The following is a 20175-nucleotide window of genomic DNA, read 5'->3' on the forward strand; positions in this document are numbered from 1 at the left end:
CCGTCAAAACATTTTAATATTTTTTCTTTTAAGGGTGGATACCAAACATGTCTAGTGTCGGTTTCAGGTCTAATTTTGTATCTTTTGTATAAAAATCAAATATTTACTCAATTCATATATATTTGTAAATTGTTCAGAATAAGGTAAAGTTACATTAACACCCTTGATTAAATTACAGTGACCATGACCATTTGTAAGGACAGAAAAAACTCAATGAAAATTATATCATTAAACTATATATAAATAGTATAGAACCATGTTTAAATAAATGATATATAAACTTTGCATGTGTCAATAAGTAATTTAAGAATTAGGAGTGAAGTGTATATTTAAGTTTTATTTACATGTCAATTTGACCTGAGAAGCAACTTTAGGCATGTAATCTTTTATTACTTGTACTTTACGTAAATGGATAATTATTGCATAAAATTTATGGGATGGGGGACATGAAATGTCTTTATAAATAAGGATCTTTAAATAAGCAATTACAGTAGAAAAAAAATTAATCTGGTTATTGTCAAATAATAGCAAATGTTGTATTTTATAGTGTATACTAATTAAAACAAGAATTGTATGTAGACTTTGAAATCAATGTCAACATAATTTGGCATCTTGTTTTAAAAAGACCATATTAAAATGAAAATCTGTATATTATTTTTTGCTTTACTTAAGCCAACTGTAAACTAATATATAAACAAGAATGTGTCCAAAGTACATGGATGCCGCACTCGCACTATCCTTTTCCATGTTCCATGGAACTGTGAAATTGGGTAATTATCTAATTTGGCATTAAAATTAGAAAGATCATATCATAAGCAACAAGTGTACTAAGTTTCAAGTTGATTGGACTTCAGCTTCATCAAAAACTACCTTGACCAAAAACTTTAACCTGTACGGACGAACCAACAGACGAATGGACCAGAAAACATAATGCCCATAAATTGGGCATAAAAATGGAGCATTAAAAATGCCCATGTTTGATGGTATAATTACTAATTAATGCATGATCAATAAGGTTAAGTATAGGTAAACCTTCTTTAACACAGGTTAAGTATAGGTAAACCTTCTTTTTAACACAGGTTAAGTATAGGTAAACCTTCTTTAACACAGCTAAATATATAACTAGGTCTTGTAAAAATTCATCTTTGTTTAACTTTTTTTCAAGACTATAATAAACTTTCAAGAAATTCAGAAAAGAGAGGTTAGCCCATAACATTTTTTTTTCTTGTGAGATATTTATTTATGGTAACTATATCTACCTGAGATAACGATGTAATAATTCCATACACTTCACATCATCAGTGGAATAAGTAAGACCGTTATCCATATTGGACATAAAGTTATTTATCAAGTCCACTATTTTATAACTACTCAAACTAATGCCTTTTTTTGGAGAATATTACAACTTCAAATTGTAATTTAAAATCTAAAAGGCTATTTTATACTCCATCAATTTTCAATAGTCACAAAAAACATCTAATTGCTAACTAAAATGTAACCGACAATTGCGCAAAAATGGAAATGTTTTGGAAAAACTCCTATTTCAATGGTACAGTTGATTATTTCCAATCCTCACTCTACTCAAATATATTTCTGCCACCCATCAATACAGTATCCTTTTAAAAATTCTTTTCTTGATTATTATGCCAACGTATTCAACTTCGTTACATTTTGGTTATATTGTAATATATTTCACATCTCAATAAACAAATCTGAATTGAAAAATGAGGACCGTCATTAAAACTTTGTCCTCTCAGTGGTGGTGATAACGGAAGATTATATGTTTTAATTCAATCCATGTTTCCCCGTTAAAAAATGTGGATTTAAATCTCCAACAATGTCAACATGAAATTTGTCCCTATCATGAAATAGACGCTAATTTATACAACAATTTACTGTCAACAGATTGGAAGGCCTTTAGTCAATTCAAACATCTTAAGCTGCTTTTCTTTAGAAATTAATATAATAAAGTTTTGTTTTATTTGTGAAAATTCCTGTAACAAACTGTCATTGACAAAACTGTTATTGTAATTTTTCATCACCTTTCTAATTAACTGGCCTACTAATTCCCATTCATTTTCCTAGTATTGACAAACTGTTATATCACAGTTTTTTCAACTATTAATCTCTAATCAAAATAATAAGCTAATAGTTTGCATTAAACAGGGGGAAGTAAATCCTTCTGTTGTTGCAATTAATTTTATTTTCAATGAATTATTTCCAATTTGAAGTCTGTGACAACAGCTTTTAGCCTGATCAAATGATAATTGCCTCTTGAAACTCGAAATGTGCTATTTATCTTTTTAAAGCAAGATACCAGGCAAAGAAATATCATGATAAAAGTTTTGTTTTAATTCTGAAACTTTACATTACAAACTGTCATTGACAAAAATGTAATTGTATTATTTCATTATCTTTCTAATTAACTGGCCTAGTAATTCTCATTCATTCTTTCAGGTATTTACAAACTGTTATTCCACAGTTTTTACGGCTTTTTTAATCGTTAATCAAAATAATAGTTTGCATTAAACAGGAGGGAGTAACTCCTTTTGTTGTTTTTGCAATTAATTTTATTTTCAATGACTTATTTCCACTTTGAAGTCTATGACAAAAAGCTTTTAGTCTGACCAAATATTTATATCCAACCAAATGATAATCACCTCTTGAACATCAAAATGTTCTATTTATCAATTATAAAACAGGTAGCACAGGTAGCAGGCTACAATGATTTTATAGGTAAAATATAACTAGCGGAAATTATTGAAAATAGGAATATGTTTGAAAATATGTTCTTAGCATAATGTAAAAGGAAGGATAAGTGCCCTTTTATATGAAACATTTCAATTAAGTTCTAATAATATTTCAATGTTGCTAAATGTAACAAAGAAGTTAATTTTTAAGAGACACAAGTTTAAATTTGAAAGTTTTGAATTTTTGACCTCAGGATAAAGCAATAATGTAAGGCCAGTAATCATATTTGATTCTTTTTTAAATACTAGGAGATGAGTACACTAAACAGCAAGCTAGTGTAAAACAATTCAAATAGGAAAACCAACAATCTAATCTTTATAAAAAATGAAAAATGAGAAACACTTATGAACCACATCAACAGGTTCCTCCCGACTTAGAACATCACTGACTTAACCTATAGAAGTAAGATATCAGCACACTATTTAATATGGAATTATTTGTTCATTTCTATACCTCTATAGAGAACCAATTAATGTGTGTTGATTATCAACAATCGAGGGGTAAATCTTAAACCCAAATATTGAATAATTGTAACAGTTTAAAAGTGAAAACCACACACAAATAATCAGTGGCTAACAAGGACATAGTAAATAAAGGATTTTTGTTAAAGTCAACACTCTCACCTTTAACTATAGAATGTTTCAATGTTTGTAATATAAAAGCTAACATAATTGAAAAGATGTAAAACCTTAAATCTTATTTGGAATATTAGAAACACTGGGGGTTAATTCGGTTTTATGTGCCATGTCAAGAAGCCATAGTTTGACTTGTATAAAGAATCATTTAAAAAATAAAGAGTAGATAAATTTTATACTAAAGATAAATGTTTTTATAGAAAAGTCCTTGACAATATTTTATTTGTTTGCAATAAACATATTTAAATTTTACATTAAAAATATTTTTCTATGTAGCCATTAAATCTGCTATAATTATTGATAATGTATAACATCAATAACCAGCTGGATACTGATGGCTTGGAGCATGATAATGTATAACATCTATAATCAGCTGGATACTGATGGCTTGGAGCATGGAAATACTGTATAACATCAATAACCAGCAGGATACTGATGGCTTGGAGCATGATAATGTATAACATCAATAACCAGCTGGATACTGATGGCTTGGAGCATGATAATGTATAACATCAATAATCAGCTGGATACTGATGGCTTGGAGCATGGAAATACTGTATAACATCAATAACCAGCTGGATACTGATGGCTTGGAGCATGATAATGTATAACATCAATAACCAGCTGGATACTGATGGCTTGGAGCATGATAATGTATAACATCAATAATCAGCTGGATACTGATGGCTTGGAGCAGATAATGTATAACATCAATAATCAGCTGGATACTGATGGCTTGGAGCATGATAATGTATAACATCAATAATCAGCTGGATACTGATGGCTTGGAGCATGATAATGTATAACATCAATAATCAGCTGGATACTGATGGCTTGGAGCATGATAATGTATAACATCAATAACCAGCTGGATACTGATGGCTTGGAGCATGATAATGTATAACATCAATAACCAGCTGGATACTGATGGCTTGGAGTATGATAATGTATAACATCAATAACCAGCAGGATACTGATGGCTTGGAGCATGATAATGTATAACATCAATAACCAGCTGGATACTGATGGCTTGGAGCATGATAATGTATAACATCAATAATCAGCTGGATACTGATGGCTTGGAGCATGGAAATACTGTATAACATCAATAACCAGCTGGATACTGATGGCTTGGAGCATGATAATGTATAACATCAATAATCAGCTGGATACTGATGGCTTGGAGCATGATAATGTATAACATCAATAACCAGCAGGATACTGATGGCTTGGAGCATGATAATGTATAACATCAATAACCAGCTGGATACTGATGGCTTTGAGCATGATAATGTATAACATCAATAACCAGCTGGATACTGATGGCTTGGAGCATGATAATGTATAACATCAATAACCAGCTGGATTCTGATGGCTTGGAGCAGATAATGTATAACATCAATAATCAGCTGGATACTGATGGCTTGGAGCATGATAATGTATAACATCAATAATCAGCTGGATACTGATGGCTTGGAGCATGATAATGTATAACATCAATAACCAGCTGGATACTGATGGCTTGGAGCATGATAATGTATAACATCAATAACCAGCTGGATACTGATGGCTTGGAGCATGATAATGTATAACATCAATAACCAGCAGGATACTGATGGCTTGGAGCATGATAATGTATAACATCAATAACCAGCTGGATACTGATGGCTTGGAGCATGATAATGTATAACATCAATAACCAGCTGGATACTGATGGCTTGGAGCATGATAATGTATAACATCAATAACCAGCTGGATACTGATGGCTTGGAGCATGATAATGTATAACATCAATAATCAGCTGGATACTGATGGCTTGGAGCATGATAATGTATAACATCAATAACCAGCAGGATACTGATGGCTTGGAGCATGGAAATACTGTATAACATCAATAATCAGCTGGATACTGATGGCTTGGAGCATGGAAATACTGTATAACATCAATAACCAGCAGGATACTGATGGCTTGGAGCATGATAATGTATAACATCAATATTCAGCAGGATACTGATGGCTTGGAGCATGATAATGTATAACATCTATATTCAGCAGGATACTGATGGCTTGGAGCATGATAATGTATAACATCAATAATCAGCTGGATACTGATGGCTTGGAGCATGATAATGTATAACATCAATAACCAGCAGGATACTGATGGCTTGGAGCATGATAATGTATAACATCAATAATCAGCAGGATACTGATGGCTTAGAGCATGATAATGTATAACATCAATAACCAGCTGGATACTGATGGCATGGAGCATGATAATGTATAACATCAATAATCAGCTGGATACTGATGGCTTGGAGCATGGAAATACTGTATAGCGGGTTACTTTCGTGGGTGTAAAATTTCTCGATATTCATTGAATAAGGTATACAAAATATGCGAAAATTTACAACCCGCGAAAATGACCCGCTATATGGTATTACATACTTCCACACTTGGAGGAACACTGAAAATGTGTTACCATATAAACATCCACATATTCACCTCAAGATGAAATGCCATAGTCTAGTACCAATGCTATACATGTTTTCCTTGATCCATGAACATCGGTACCAACAAAAATATATCAATCTACAGAATATCTTAAGAGTCTAATAACATTGGATTCAATTTTTCAAGTATCTGTCAGTAAATCATTCAGTTTATACTGTTAATTCAGAAATTATGGTGTGTATAAGTATTTTTTATTACGATTTTGTCATTTTGGACTGAACTGTGATTTTTATTTTTGCGATTTTGAGAAAAATCCTGTTTTATTCATATAATACTGTCAAAAGTGCAAGTTTAAATTATTGCGATTATTACCCTGCACATTTTTCGCAATAATAAAAACTTCACAATAATTTCTGGATTTACAGTATTCAAATACTGATAGTCAAACTTTTTTATGCATATCACAGTGACCTACTTTTACATGCAATCTGTTTTATCTAGGAGATAATGTACACACAAGATTTGATGATTATGATTAGGAAAAGAATAAACTGTGAAAGACTAAATGGAACAATCTTGAAGCACAACGCTTGATTAAATTATCAACAACCATGCACAGTTACAATTTAACATAAAACAAATCTGATAGAAGTTAAAAATATAAAAACTAAAAAGTATAAAAAGCCATTATTAAGAAAAAAGCACACACATAGTTATACCTTTTTCCAGAAGAATTTACACTCCACAAAGATTATGCATATAAGCAAAATGTTACCCCATTTAACATTTACTTTCTTAATCCTAATTTGACACAAGGTTATAATTAATCCAAAAGATCAAGTAAGTATTACAACAGGATAAAATATGCGTCATATATGTTATACAGTGATTAAAACATTAAGCTATGAAGAATCAAATATGGCCATGCATTGTTCCGACTGTAAAACCATTCATTACAAACTCTGATTAAAATCATCTGTCAATAGTCCCATGCATGGAGAGCTTTCACTCCAATGAAGAGAAATAAACAAAAAGTAAATCTATAAGTTACCCCATTGCACCCGTGACACCATGGAAAAAATAACTGGAAGCAATAATACAGATTTGATTTTAAAATAGATTTTTTTTATCTTTATATCTGTGGTTAAAAACTCAACATGAAATAATTTAAATCAATTTAATTAAACTATACATGTACACGGCTGCACATGAACATTGTTTGTTCCAAATAAAAACAATTAGTTTACAATGAGTTTTACAGTTGTCTCATACTAGATTAGTAGTATACAGTCCTCAAATACAATGGATTTATTAAAAATAATCTAAATCTAGAGATCAATAACTCAACCCTAAAACTTTATTTATCCTTATACCTTTTAAATTTTTGGAACAGTTGTTTTTAATGATATTGAAATTTGAAAGAAACAGAAAATGTTCCAATTTAAATATGCTTTTAAGCTTTTAGATCAATTTAATTTGTTCCCTACATTAAACAATGAAAGATAAGTAAAGTTTTTAACATTGAAACACAAAGTTTTTTCAATTTTTGTCACACCCTTAAAAGACTTCATGAAATTCAGGTCAGACAAACTGCAGGGACTCCTCTGACCTATCAGGTATTTAGAGCATGCTCAAAGGCATGTTCAGCAAAATTACACACTAAATTGTAATGTTTTAAAAGACTTTGTAAATGATTTATTGTATTTATGGTGAAAATTAACTAAAAAATCTAGTGTATACAATATTTAAAAGTATAATTAAAATAAAAGACAAAAAATATTAAAACTTGCTATATGAATATAGGATTAGACATTTTTGTTTGCGGGACCAGTGACCGACCGATATTTGCCATTCCACAGGATATTTTTCAGATTAGTTGGATGGAACAGCATTTTCGGTGAAGATTTATCTAGTTTGTTACTTTCTCAAAGTAGACAAATAAATCAGAAATTCTAATTACAATATAAGTTCAACCGAAAAGGAAAATATATATTTACTCAACAAGACAGTTAAACGCCCTTTTTCATCTCAAGATACCATCATTAAAGACAGTGAAATTTTGTTCTTTAAATAACAAATTTTAAATAGAAAACTTTAAGCTGATCCCATTGAAGATACTAATATTGAAGACCTATTCCAAACAATAACCTTTTTTAATATTCACATACAAATTAAGCAGAAGATAATACGTTATATCTATGTGTCTTATGACAATATTTAAACTGTGTTTGTTATCTTTAATGACTTTTGGATGAAAGACATGAAAAATCACTTCAATAATTTTTTCTGACAAAATAATAATCTCTTTATTAAAAGGAGACCAGGATTTTTATTTCTACCTGTTAGAACTATAAATTTAATTAAACTTTTTCCTGTTTTCACAATCAATTTCGGATCAAAAGTCTGTTTAAGATGGTCAAAAAAGATAAACCCATCAACATCTTATCAAGTAGACAATATTGATATTATTAAATATTAATATGACAGGCTTTGATAGGTCTGTACTTGAACTTGTTTTGATTGATTTTAAATGATAACACTTCAGTTAACTATGAATTGTACAAAATATATCTCTAGATACAACTGAACTTCATGGGTTCCTCTCTACTTTTAAATTTATAATTAAATTCAGCTTGAATTCCAAAGAAAACTCAACTGTTAGTATCATGTAAGAAACATCATAATAAAGTTGTCAAATGAAAACTCAAAGAAATGAAAAAGACAGACAAGTTTTTGGCCCTGTATATGCATGTTAGAGCCTGGGTCATTGATACTACATGTTTTTAGGTACTACATGTTTTTAGGAATAAAAAAAAAAGGAAAAATTGAAATTGAACAGATAGAGGGATGAACAAAGGTAATTAAATCTTCATGAAAGTTTGTTTAGAGGATACAAAACAAAAAAAAGATTTCTTATTTGAACAGGTGATGAATAAAGACTCATACTATATGATAAATAAAATATAGCATTCTGATTGTTCACTGAGAAATAGTTAGAAAGAACAAGTGAAACTGCAAGCTACTGCTCACTGATGATACCCCTTCCAAATACTTGATCGTTAACAGGAAGTTGTTGAGTAATGAAGCTGTTGTTTAAAACTGTAATAGTTGTGCTTCTTTTGAATTAGAAATAAAAAAAAAAACTTAAATGTAGCTGGAGAACTTGCAGAACTCTATATTAATTTTTCAACAAAAATCCCTTTTTAAATTAATTGGGACACACATTAACCCTAAATGTATACAACACTGAGAACCTACCAGATAAACCATTAAATCACACATATTTGTTATAATCCATGTAAATTCTATTTCATTCTAACTCTTTTATAAAAAGGTAGCCTTTTCTTACAGATATCTATTTGGCACAATGATTCTATTTCAAATGTATAACATCGTCAGTCAATAATTAATGAATTGATGAGTAAACCACCTGTGAAGGTATTATTTTTACCTGTAAAAGGTATTCTGTGTATCTACTAAAAATTACCTATTGAGTATTGATTTAGTAATTAATGTAATCACCTTCAAATATCTGACATAATTTTTGTGTAATTTTAGGGTAATTTTAGCATTATTAAGTCTATTAAATGACCATAACATAGGGTTATTAACAACACAGTCTTTCTGAGGACACAAGATGTTGCATGAATAGTATCCTTCTACACTCCATGAACATTTATTATGTGTTATTAAAACAAACTTCAATCTTCAATAAATCATTTATTCATACACCAAGGTTTAGATAATATCAAATTTCTTACTCCAATATATAATCAAAGTGCTTATGACTAATGAAGTTTGAAGATTGCTTCCATTTTGCCAAATTGTCTTGTATTGAAAATTGAACACATTTAGGAAATATTTTGAATATGAGTTATCTTCCTTTGTCCATTACTACAAATTTAGTCAAACCTATCTTTAGAACAGATAGATTCGTACACCATGCACAACTTATGTAATATTAAATTAACCAATCTTCTTTCTAGGCAACTATGGCTATACTTTAACACATTATTTGGTACTTTGAAAATCTTAGATGTGATAGGGAACAAATGAAAGGACAGAAAAAAAAATAATGCTCCTCAACTATCCAAGGTGGGGGCATTAAAATTTAAGCATTAAATGAGCCAAAAATATTAAATGACCCATTAATAATTGCTGGTTTGGCTCTAAAGTTCAAAAATGTAAGTTAATGAAGAAAACTTACCGTTTTGTGTTAGTTGTCTTTACTGGTTGCCTTGAGGAGAAAGAAGTAACGCCCTCCTCCACCTGTCCCTTCATCTGAGTGTATGACCTTGATTTGTCCTCTTTCTGTATGGTCTCCTCTACTATGGGGGGAGCTGAATAAGATGACTGAACAGCTGATGCAGTCTCCTTGACGACAGGGGCAGAGACTGGAGCAGTAAATGACATTAAATCGTCCGTCTTTTCTAATGATTCTTCAACAACAGGTTTGGCATTGGTTCCTTCTTTCTGCTGAGTTTTATTTAAAGTAACATTAGCTTTGTATATCTGGAGAAAAAATCATAAAGATAAAGCCAAACATTATCTAAAGTGTCTTCCACATTCAAACTTACATCCAAATAGGTTTGAAAACTAGAAAAACTATTACAAATGTATTAAATCTTGGAAACTTATTATGAGTTTATGTGAAGAGCCAAAGATTACTGTCCAAAACAGGAATTCTTCTTTGAAGGAATATAGATCAAATTCTACACATTTGTAAGTTAAAAATATAAGAATTAAAATATATTGAATATCTTACCATCTCAGAACCTCAATATCAAAATCAATATTCTACTATATTAACTTTATTTCCAGTCAAAAGAATCAATAATTAAAAAAAAATCAAGTTTACAATTACAAACAAAGTAAATAAACTTTTTAAAAACTATAATTATAGAAAACGTCTTGATCATTCGAAATCTAGACTGTTAACATACATTCATTGTGACTTTTATTCTCAATTTACCTATTATGCACGATAAAGCAGTACCTACTAGAAAAAAAAATATGCATTTATAGTGGATTGAATACAAAATCTTCAACTTATACAACAGGCTAAAAAGAGTTTAACATGTTTATGAGGAATTTAACCAGTCAACAAATTTTCTCTGTACATGTATCAGCTTTTCTGCAATTTGGCGAGAAAAAAAACCATTCTTTTTTAAAAGAATATGTATACTGGTAAGCATTTTATGAAATGCAATTTATATACATTGATTACAAAAGTGAAAGTATTCTAGAGTGTATATACTAAAGCAGCTATTATAAAGATATCTTTCTGGCATAAATTTACACACTGAGCCAGATAACTTGTTTCAAAAGTTTTAAAAAGCTCCTCAATTGTGTAAATGATAAAAATAGCTTATAAATCATTTTCAAAAGGACTTCATTTCTTCAGAAAAAAATCTCGATGAAGGAGGGATTTGTACCGTCATTGGTTTAACAGGGTATGTTTGATAGAGGCAGACATTTTGCCTTGAATAAATCCACCATATAATGTACTGATAGGGAATACGAGACCATGTTCTATGAGAAGTCTCAATAACAATTACGTCATTTTGGAGTTTCCTGATTTCACAATTAACTACCATTCTGATCTTAGTTTTGTTCACAGAGCACATATGTATACGTGTAGAAATATAGAGATTAGATATATTTATGACATGTATAATTTATATATAGTATAGCAGATATTTGTAGGACAGTTTTTCAGGACATGCAAGATTTAAAAGTTTTAGTCTTTAGTATAAAAACAAAGATCTTCCAGCATCTCTTTTCATAGTTTATCAAATCTAATCTGTTGAATATAATTGAAACCTGACCATTCTTTGAAACTTTTTTAGGTAAAATAACAATTTCTGTGAAAGTAAGCTTTTCCTTTAATTCAGTGTAAAACCTGTTGTTTGACTTCATGTCAGAATAATAACTACTTAGATTAGTTTGACCTTAGAATGACTTTCAAAAAGATGTAACTGTAAATCAAAATTTGCCGAAAAATTTTCACACAGATTTTTCATATGAATGAACCAGAAAGAAATATGTCCTGAAAAAAAGTCACATGACTCAACTAGAAGCTGTATAGGTCACACATGTAATACCTCAGACTTGCTGGACTTTAGAAAGTCGGTCACACTGAGGAGGTTTACTCGCCTCATTTCAAACTGTGTTAACATAAGTGTACTAATTACTGATCATCTTGTTTTGTAAATCTATATTACTAGGAACTCATTAGCAGTAAACCTAACATTGTTATAAGCATTTTACAACAAGGCTAACTATCAATATCCTGAACACATCTTTATTAATCCCTTTTGATTATCTTTGGAAGGTGACCCTTTCTTATGCTGTTCCTTATATTTCCAGTTAACTTTTTGAAATATAGTAGCTAGAGATTTAGCCACAGAACCATAGCTCCTATGGTCCTCATGATATAATTGACAATTTGCAAATCTAAGGACAATGTAAGTTACAGTTCTAATGATTGTGTTCAGGTTATTGAAATTATCTTAACAAATTTTCATTTTCTCTTTGTCTTACTTGAGTAAAATTGTTGTCTAAACTCTACTTTTTCACCATTGATTAATATTTCATGCAATTATGGTAGTGATGTAACAGTTTTTATCAATATTTAAAATTGTGATAAGGCAGAAATTTGTTGTTAAATTTTTAAGATTATATTAAAATTAATCACATGGAAACATAACTAAATCTCTGTGATCAATTAAACTAAGTTTTAGTTTTAACATTTAGCAAAAAAAGTAATATACAAGTTAGAAAATACGAAAACATAATTATTTATAACATCTTTAATACCAAAGATATTGGTATTTAGATATAAGTTTAACATGCAAACTTAAAATAAAAATGTCATACAAAATAAATCCTAAGCTTTTCAGGTCTTCCGGATAAGGCAGGATTGTACTTAATATTTTCCACCAAAAATTATCAGTATACATATCTGATATCATATAAACAAATTATAAATTCTCTGACTTTTATTCAAAATTACAATAAAAAGGCCTATGAAGCAAGTTTTGAGTAGAACAAGGAAAAACCTGAGAAGCAATATAGTTTTTATTTGGTCTAAAGAGAGACAATATATTTAGAGATAATTTCATAAACATTTAGAATTATTTGGAATAATCAAATAAAGAATTAATAAAGATTCCATAATTATGAAAAGTTTTTTCCTTTCATATTAAAGATCTTCATTAAACAAAATCAGATAAACTCACAAACTACAACTTATTAAAGCATTAAGTAGCAAAACAAGACTAAAAGATAGATTCTTACCACTTCATTTTCCTGATAATAAAATACATATATGTACAATGTAGGTAGGTATTAATAGGTAGGACTGTGAGCTAACAGAAAAAAAAACTCAATCAAAAAGCACATCTTCATAAATCAAACAGAACTTGGCAATCTTTACAGATGTGAAAAGACAACGATTAATCTAAATGTTCTTGACATCTTCATGCCACCGTCCACAGCATAGCATAAATATAGTTTTATGCCTCCTGTAGACAAGAACAACACAACTTTGCATATTTAAAAATGAATAGATTTAAAAGCCATTGCCCCCTATTTTAAGTTGCGATTTATTATTTTCTAAATGGAAAATTTAATTTAAAAAAATCCATATAATGTTTCCAAACAACCAAATAGAGATTATATTAAATTTCACTATTTTTATACTTTTTTTCTTCTAAGATGGTATGGAATGAACACAATTCTCTTAAACATCCTTTTAAAATATTGACATTCATCATTCATATCTAATAAACTACGTCAACAGCTGTTACCGCACAAAAGCGGACAGAAAGTGGTAATATTTTTTTTAATTTACTCCCCCCCCCCCCCCCCCATCCATTCATAAAATTTAGAAAGAAATGAAACCAAATTTAAAATATATTTCATATTCAAAGTGTTTCATTAAGATATGAAGATAGTAATTACAATGTATGTCCTTTTAAAAATTAGCAGTCTTTTAACTAAGAAGCACCAAAGTACTGAAAATGAAAGGGGTTAATTGCAATTTGCAACCTCTAAGTGCATTCACCCAATACCAAACTGAAGAAATGCAAAGTAACCACTTTAAGGTGGTACCTAACACTACAGGGAGATAACTCTGTAAAATCAGCCAAACGTTTTAATAACGTTGAGTTGTAAAGGGAATATTAAGCTTCTCAATGATCAAAATAGGTGTTTGTCAATCTGCTATATAACCAGTGTAATTTTGCTGATAAAATGGTTGGTTCAAAATTTTTGAAATATATATATTTTGGTTAAAGGGTCAAAGTAAATACTTTGTCAAAATTTTATGAAAATTAAACGAGCCAAATTAATTTTAGTGAAAGTGTTGGGTACCACCTTAAACAACTAATGAATTTTAAGATTTGCATTCTTACCCTTCTTGGTGAGGAATTTTCTTCATCTTTAAATGAATTTTTCTTTGTTAATTTGTCACTGCCATTCTAAAAATAATGTGAAAAAACTATGTGAATTAAGTTTTTTATCCTACATTGAACTTTTGATGTCATCCCTAACTAGTACCCAAATTGGAAAATACCTAAAAGTGAATAAAGTTCAACATCTGGTACTTTTATGGAAAAATTTGTGAAAAAATAAAACTTGTAGTCTCATGTCAATGTTCAGTATTTTATCTGCACAATCAACGAATTTTAAGTTTATAAAACTGTTTGAAGATAACAAACAAATTTAAAAAACTAGAGGCTCTAAAGAGCCTATGTCGCTCACCTTGGTCTATGTGAATATTAAACAATGGACACAGATGGATTCATGACAAAATTGTGTTTTGGTGATGGTGATGTGTTTGTAGATCTTACTTTACTAAACATTCTTGCTGCTTACAATTATCTCTATCTATAACAGTACTTTCTGTGGAAAATGTTATTGAAAATCTTCAAATTTTAAGAAAATTGTTAAAAATTGACTATGAAGGGCAATAACTCCTTAGGGGGTCAATTGACTATTTTGGTCATACTGACTTATTTTTAGTTCTTACTTTGCTGTACATTATTGCTGTTTACAGTTTATCTCTATCTATAATAATATTCAAGATAATAACCAAAATCTGCAAAATTTCCTTCAAATTACTTATTTTGGGGCAGCAACCCAATAACCGGTTGTCCTATTCATTTGAAAGTTTCAGGGCTGATAGATTTTCACTTGATGAACAATTTTACCCCATGTCAGATTTGCTCTAAATGCTTTGGTTTCAGAGTTATAAGCCAAAATCTACATTTCACCCCTATGTTCTATTTTTAGCCATGGCGGCCATCTTGGTTGGTTGGCCAGGTCACGCCACACATTTTTTTTAACTAGATGCCCCAAAGATGATTGTGGCCAAGTTTGGATTAATTTGGCCATGTAGTTTCAGAGGAGAACATTTTTGTAATAGATTACTAAGATTTACGAAAAATGGTTAAAAATTTACTATAAAGGGCAATAACTCCTAAAGAGGTCAATTGACCATTTCGGTCATGTTGACTTATTTGTAAATCTTACTTTGCTGAACATTATTGCTGTTTACAGTTTATCTTTATCTATAACAATATTCAAGATAATAACCAAAAACAGCAAAATTTCCTTAAAATTACATATTCAGGGGCAGCAACCCAACAACGGGTTGTCTGATTCATCTGAAAATTTCTCATGGCAGATAGATCTTGACCTGATAAACAATTTTACCCCATGTCAGATTTGCTCTAAATGCTTTGGTTTTTGAGTTATAAGCCAAAAACTGCATTTTACCCCTATGTTCTATTTTTAGCCATGGCGGCCATATTGGTTGGTTGACGGGGTCACGACACACATTTTTTAAACTAGATACCCCAATGATGATTGTGGCCAAGTTTGGTTTAATTTGGCCCAGTAGTTTCAGAGGAGAAGATTTTTGTAAAAGTTAACGACAGGCCAGGTGAGCTAAAAATAAGTTATTGATTAATCTCTCTTGGACTAATATACAAAAGCTTGGCCAACAGCAGAAAAGATCAGATAAATATTAAAATTACCTTCAGAATTTGTTCTTTCTTCTGTTTTTCTTCCTCCTGCCTTTGGGCCTCTTCTTCCAATTGTTGCCTATGAGCCTCTTCCAATTGTTGCCTATGAGCCTCTTGTTCTAATTGTTTCCTATGAGCCTCTTGTTCTAATTGTTGCCTGTGAGCCTCTTGTTCTAATTGTTGCCTGTGAGCTTCTTCTAGATGCTGCCTCTGAGCCTCTTCCTCCATTCTTTGCCTCTGAGCATCCTCCTCCTTTTGTCTTTTCAAAGCCTCCTCTTCTTCTAACTTCTGTTTCAATGCTTCCTCTTCTTCTTTTCTCCTAAGCTGTTCTAGTCGCTGAAGTTCCTCCCATTCTTCCTGCTCAACCAATCTTTCTGCCTCCCTTTGTCTTTCTAATTCTTCTTCTCTCCTTCTTTCTGCCTCTTCTTCTAGCTTCTGTTTACGCTCCTATGAATATGCATGAACATTTTAATAACAAATATGAACATTACAGTTAAACAGCTTTCAATTTTTCAAACCTCAGAGGGAGATCTCTCTAAGAGAAATGTTTGCAGTTAAACTCTATGTTTAGAAAGTTTCTTACATTCAAGTGTCCATCCAGTTCGCACTATAATATTTCCGGTTTTTGATGAACTGAAAAATCATTGTCAAAACCGTAATTTTAGCATATAATTTCAAAGAAGCACATTTTATTAAACATGAGTTTTAAGCTGATGTGACCATGACTTGAATACTACCATAGACCAATACTTTAACTGAAGAATGTACTGATTTCATACAATCACATTTCCTTGTTGGGCGAACCACAAAACCTGGCTCTGCCTTGCAACAGGGAACAATATAAAGAAAGCACCTTTAATTCTATCATTGCAATGAAATTGTATCACAAAATAAATGTTTTGGATTAAGTTAAAGGTCTTGCAAAGCTAAATTCATTGGAAAAAACACATAAAAGTATAATTTAGTCAAACATTACACAGAACATGCTTTGAATAAAATTATAGCTAGTATCTGTTTAAAAGTCTGTAGTTATCATGCATGTTACCTTGTGTTGTATTATATTAGAAGTCAGTACAAAAAAAATCTTCAGCAAATTCACCTTTTCTCTTAATCTTTCTAACTCCCATTCACTGACAGATTCTTCATCGTCTTCATCCTCTTCTTCTTCTACAGAGAACTCAGAGCCCCTAACAATAGGAGAAACACCAATAGGTGGACTGACATTATCCACACAATCTATATCTTCCTAAAATAAAAATAATATTGTTAAAAACAGTAGCCTTATTATTTTAAACTAAGTCAATTGTAACAGTATGAAACAATGTACTTTGAGATATCCTTACACATGTACACAACCAATGCATATAACTTTTCAACAAAATAAGTTAAAGGCAGTTTTATCTATATATCTCTTTTTCATTCAAACTTTGAAAACACATAAAAAGATCTGCACACACATGTAGCACTGTCCAACAATTTAACTTTGTTTTAGACCGTAACAACAAAACATGTAGCACTGTCCAACAATTTAACTTCGTTTTAGACCGTAACAACAAAAACCTATTTCCAAAAAGCTGTTTTTGTGCAAAATATTGATACATCTCTGTGTTTAAATATTTATAACTCTTTTTAACATGATTTAATTTTATAGAGCATCAGTTTTCAAAAGAGGTCTGCAGGATATTTTTAGAAGACGATAATCCAGTAATATTGTTTAAAACAACAAATAACATTCATAGTGTTCTTTGATGCTTCTAAAATGCTATTTAATATAAATCTTACATCTGAATCCCATTCTGAATCTTCATCGTCGACATCCTCTGGTTGATCCTGATCCTGATCTTTTGTAGCTTGTATTACAGTATTTTTGGATGAATGACTTTCAGTTGTTACATAACTGATATGAGAACCTCCAGTATGGTTCAATGCATCTACAGTCTGTTCAATGACTTCCTGTTGTTGTTTTTCTATAACTTCCTGTTGAACTGGTACCTGTTCTGGTACCTCTGCCTCCTCATCAAAGTCATCATCATCTTCATCTTCATCTATACCTACCACTATTGCTGAAGTTGTCAACTAAAATAGGAAACAAAAATCTTTTGAAATGAGTGACAGAAATCCCTTATTTCCAACAAATATCGATAAACATATTCAATTGTTGATAACAACATTTACAAATATTCTTTTAATCAATTCATTAATCAATCAATCGATTTTTGTACAAACACACTAAACCATTTTAAATATCTTAGTGCTGTTCTCAGCATTCACAGTTTCTTTAGAATATATCAATCCCTTATTGCCAATAGCTTAACAACAGATATATTTTTTATCAGAAGCCTCAAAATATTAACTTCCTAATTCAATTAACTGATATAACTTGAGAAATTTAAGATACTAACCCTGGAAGGAGGCCCTCTTGGTGTGGCAGCATCATTAGAAGAATCCCAATTACTACCTCCTGACTGTAATTAGAAAATTTAAATTAAATTGAAACTGTATATAATGCTATGTCCTAAAATATATTTGGTAAGACCAAATCAACAAAACATTTAGATCAGAATACTTAAAATGTTTATCACGATTATCATTGGAATAAAAAATTAATGCAATTCATTGGATAAATACATTAAGTTATTTAAATATTTACTACTCAACATTTTTTGTTAAACAAGTAAAACCTGCTTATCATAAAAAAAAATTCCAGTGTATGAATCCGTGAGCAGTAGCTGCAAAGAAGATCTAATGAGTGTTGATTACCTGTGCGCAGAAACTAGAATGGTGAATTATATACAGAATATAAGTGCATAGAAATAAAGTAAACAATAATAAAATTCATACATTATTTCGAAATGCAAGACAACATCAACTTTTGTACAGTTCACAAATAGGGTGAATTTCCAGTGACAGTGTAAAGAGCTTGTGATTACAGAAAAAGAAAAACGATATCTTCATGTCATTGGAAACCACTGTAAAGAACTGTGTGGTGTGAACAGATAACCAGTGACAAACGTGTGTCCTGTATGGAGTGGAGAGTGAACAGACAATATCCAGAACCCAGTGATAAACATGTGTCAAGTACGGAGTGGAGTGTGAACAGAGACGATATATATCACACCTCAGAATGGCCTCCTATGTTCTGTGAGATACTCTGCTCAACAAACTCTTCAACCGCCTGATGTCTTTCTACAATGGATGGCTTTTGTCCTTCCATTCCCCCCTGGTCTTTTCTACTAGAAGAATCTTGATCATCAACATCAAGGTCAAACCCTTGTGATTCTCGACCTTCATCTAAACCTAGGTCAGACTCTTGTGGCATTTGACATTCACCTCCATCTTCTCCAGGTGATGGTAAAATCTGTTTGACTGAGTGGCTTATGTCCTCTTTATAAGACAAACTTTTATCATCTTCTGCTTTGAATACTTCAGCAACCTCACTGTCAACTTCCTGATCTTCATCCTCGTGTAATTCAATAGGTGACATACCTACTCCCTGAATACTACCATCATCACCTATTTCAAACATTTTATTACCATCCACTTGTTCGTCCTCTGTAATGCCGCCCTCAGTATCTGAATCCCATGAATCTGTCCTGTCAAAAGGTGAATCAATCATATTCTGCCGAGCTAGTGACTGCTGTTCTTTATTCAGCTTAGCTATTGACTGCTGTTCTTCCTCACTGTCCTCAATCACAGCTTCAGGGGTTTCTTTTTCCAATGTAACAGGAGTCTTGGGAATATTATTGTCAGTTAAATCTTGAGTCTCACGTATTACGATCGGTGAATCACCTATACCACTTACGCTTCCATCCCCATGGACTTCATATCTCTTTCCAAGATGTCTAGGACTTTCCTGTTCGATGTCCATACTTTCATTTTTGTCTTTTTTCTGAATATTTAATGCATAAACATATTACGGTTTTCCAATATTTTCTTAATTTTATATTTGTGATAAACAGATCGATTGAATGTTGGTAATAAAAAGAAGCAGTCATGTGGCAGCATACTAGAAAAAATAAATGTGCCTACTTTCTCTTTATTTTTCATTAATAAGCATCTAATAAGCAGAATCTATAAATATAAACAGGTAAACTTCTATATAATCTACAATCAGGTGTATAAATGTGCCTACTTTCTCTTTATTTTTCATTAATAAGCATCTAATAAGCAGAATCTATAAATATAAACAGGTAAACTTCTATATAATCTACAATCAGGTGGTTTCTGTTTTCTAAGCTGCAGGGGTTCCAATTAAGGGGAGTCCAAGGGAACTATTGATTTTAAATTACAAATATCCTTGACCTCCA

At 31.0% G+C, this 20175-nt stretch overlaps 1 protein-coding gene across 24 annotated transcripts in view; it reads right to left on the reverse strand.

Annotated features, from left to right (window-relative positions):
- The window catches only part of LOC143067376 (uncharacterized), a 71014-nt gene that overhangs the window by 28869 nt on the left and 21970 nt on the right, over positions 1 to 20175 (reverse strand). For 21 of the 24 annotated variants that reach the window (XM_076240769.1, XM_076240760.1, XM_076240610.1 and 18 more), the window contains 8 exons: positions 18987 to 19757; positions 18271 to 18333; positions 17651 to 17944; positions 16968 to 17114; positions 15881 to 16315; positions 14255 to 14320; positions 11942 to 12004; positions 10045 to 10349 (listed from right to left, as the gene is read on the reverse strand). In XM_076240769.1, coding sequence (XP_076096884.1) covers positions 10045 to 10349; positions 11942 to 12004; positions 14255 to 14320; positions 15881 to 16315; positions 16968 to 17114; positions 17651 to 17944; positions 18271 to 18333; positions 18987 to 19757 — 2144 coding nt within the window. The remainder of the gene's footprint in view (positions 1 to 10044; positions 10350 to 11941; positions 12005 to 14254; positions 14321 to 15880; positions 16316 to 16967; positions 17115 to 17650; positions 17945 to 18270; positions 18334 to 18986; positions 19758 to 20175) is intronic. The other 3 variants (XM_076240794.1, XM_076240786.1, XM_076240692.1) reach the window with 2 other exon arrangements.

This window comes from Mytilus galloprovincialis, chromosome 1 (genome assembly GCF_965363235.1).
Source record: "Mytilus galloprovincialis chromosome 1, xbMytGall1.hap1.1, whole genome shotgun sequence".
In the NCBI taxonomy this organism is placed as follows: Eukaryota; Metazoa; Mollusca; class Bivalvia; order Mytilida; family Mytilidae; genus Mytilus; species Mytilus galloprovincialis.